Raw genomic sequence first — 2,070 nt, 5'->3', positions numbered from 1 at the left:
CTTTTTAACTGCAACAACTTTAATATACGCTATTGGAGCTGGAATTACCGCGGCTGCTGGCACCAGACTTGCCCTCCAATTGTTCCTCGTTAAGGGATTTAAATTGTTCTCATTCCAATTACGAGACCCAAAAGAGCCCCGTATCAGTATTTATTGTCACTACCTCCCCGTATCGGGATTGGGTAATTTGCGCGCCTGCTGCCTTCCTTGGATGTGGTAGCCGTTTCTCAGGCTCCCTCTCCGGAATCGAACCCTAATTCCCCGTTACCCGTTGCCACCATGGTAGGCCACTATCCTACCATCGAAAGTTGATAGGGCAGAAATTTGAATGAACCATCGCCGGCGCAAGGCCATGCGATTCGTTAAGTTATTATGATTCACCAAGGAGCCCCGAAGGGCGTTGGTTTTTTATCTAATAAATACACCCCTTCCTGAAGTCGGGGTTTTCAGCATGTATTAGCTCTAGAATTACCACAGGTATCCATGTAGTAAGGTACTATCAAATAAACGATAACTGATTTAATGAGCCATTCGCAGTTTCACAGTATAAAGTGCTTATACTTAGACATGCATGGCTTAATCTTTGAGACAAGCATATGACTACTGGCAGAATCAACCAGATAACACGCTGCGGGGCCGTATCCCGGGGGGCCTCGCCCGCCGGAGCGGCCGATTGCCCCCGGGACCCAACCCCCCCCCCCTCGGGGGGGGGGGGGAGAATGTATATCAGGAAGGGGCGCACGCGGCACCCGGTCGCGGCACCAGCCCCGGCGTACCGGGGGAGGCGCGGACGACCATCCAATTGCCCCCACTAAGCCCCTCAGCACCGGTCCGCGCGCAGGTGTTCCAGCCGGGTCGCCCTGACGGACGGGGACTGGCTGCGGCATACGGGCCTCGGGTGGAGGGGCCGGACCCCACGGACACGCCGGCGAACGGCGGCTCCCGCAGGGCGGCTTCCTCCCGGAATCTAGGTGTCAGGCGTGGCCAGCGGCCATCCGTCCACAGACTCCATCGACGCCGGGGACCAAGCGGCCCCCGGGCTTCGATCGTCACAGCGACACACCACACGCGACGCACCCCCCGCCCCGACTGCCCGACGACGGGAGGCTCGGGACAGCGCCGAATACATCTTGAGCGAGGACGCCCCGAACCGACACCACGGCAAGAGAACCAGCACACGGTCGAGAGAGAGTCCTACCGGAGGAACTAATGCGGCGGCGGCGGCCGGGCACGACCCCGATGTACCACCCAAGGCGCACCAAAGCCGAAACGGGGTCCCGAACCCCACGACGGACGGACAGGCGGGTTGGAGGGGGCGACGGGCGCAGCGCGGCACGGCGACAGGCGGCCCTCTTCGGCGATAAAACCGGGCATCGGCCCACGTAGCATCCCATCACCAGAAAAAGGGCCCAACAGGTATGGAAGAGGTGTAGGGGGGAAGACCGGCAGAGGTCTTCGTTCTACACATACTCTCCGACATCACTTGGGAGGGTCAAGGTGGGACATTGGTTAAGTGTCCCAAAAGTGGCTGGCAGGGACCGACTTTAGTATGGGGTTGGTCCGTGCACGGGTTTTTTGCCCATACAAACTGGGCCTCGTCTAAGACCCAAACGGCCCAACTCTCGGCCTTGGTGAAATTCGTTTTTCGGTCACGTGATCTGGTCCGCGGCGGGTTCCCGGCGGGTTCCCGGCGTGGTGCCGCCCCCCCCTTCCATGTTCCAGGCGCGGTCCCCCCCCCCCCCTCCGACTTCCAGGCGTGGTACCCCCCCCCCATGCCCCCCCCTCGATGTTCCAGGCATGCCCCCCCCCTCCGAGTTCCAGGCATGGTACCGCCCCCCCCATGCCCCCCCCCCCTCGATGTTCCAGGCGTGGTGCCGCCCCGCCCCCCATGCCCCCGCCACCTGCGACTCGGGTGAAATGTCGAAATATATATTTCCGTCGGAGGATGGTGGTGTGGTACGTAGGGGTGGTGGACCGTCGGTTGGGTCGATGGATATTTTTCTCGCCCCCACCCTCGTTGCGTCCAGGCATGGTACCCCCCCCATGCCCCCCCCCGATGTTCCAGGCATG

General features: G+C 61.0%; 1 pseudogene across 1 annotated transcript in view; it reads left to right on the top strand.

The window, feature by feature from the left end:
- Positions 1-1,713: 1,713 nt before the first annotated feature.
- N7478_013399 overlaps positions 1,714-2,070 on the top strand; it is a 480-nt pseudogene continuing 123 nt past the window's right edge. Inside the window, exon 1 of the mRNA in view lies at positions 1,714-2,070. This exon is cut by the window's right edge and continues 123 nt beyond it. Within this exon, the coding sequence occupies positions 1,714-2,070 (357 nt within the window).

The sequence above is a fragment of the Penicillium angulare genome (genome assembly GCF_028827245.1).
Source record: "Penicillium angulare strain IBT 27051 chromosome Unknown utg000014c_segment0_segment0, whole genome shotgun sequence".
In the NCBI taxonomy this organism is placed as follows: Eukaryota; Fungi; Ascomycota; class Eurotiomycetes; order Eurotiales; family Aspergillaceae; genus Penicillium; species Penicillium angulare.
Note: the sequence above shows the minus strand (reverse complement) of the source record. Positions and strands in the feature narration are given on the sequence as shown.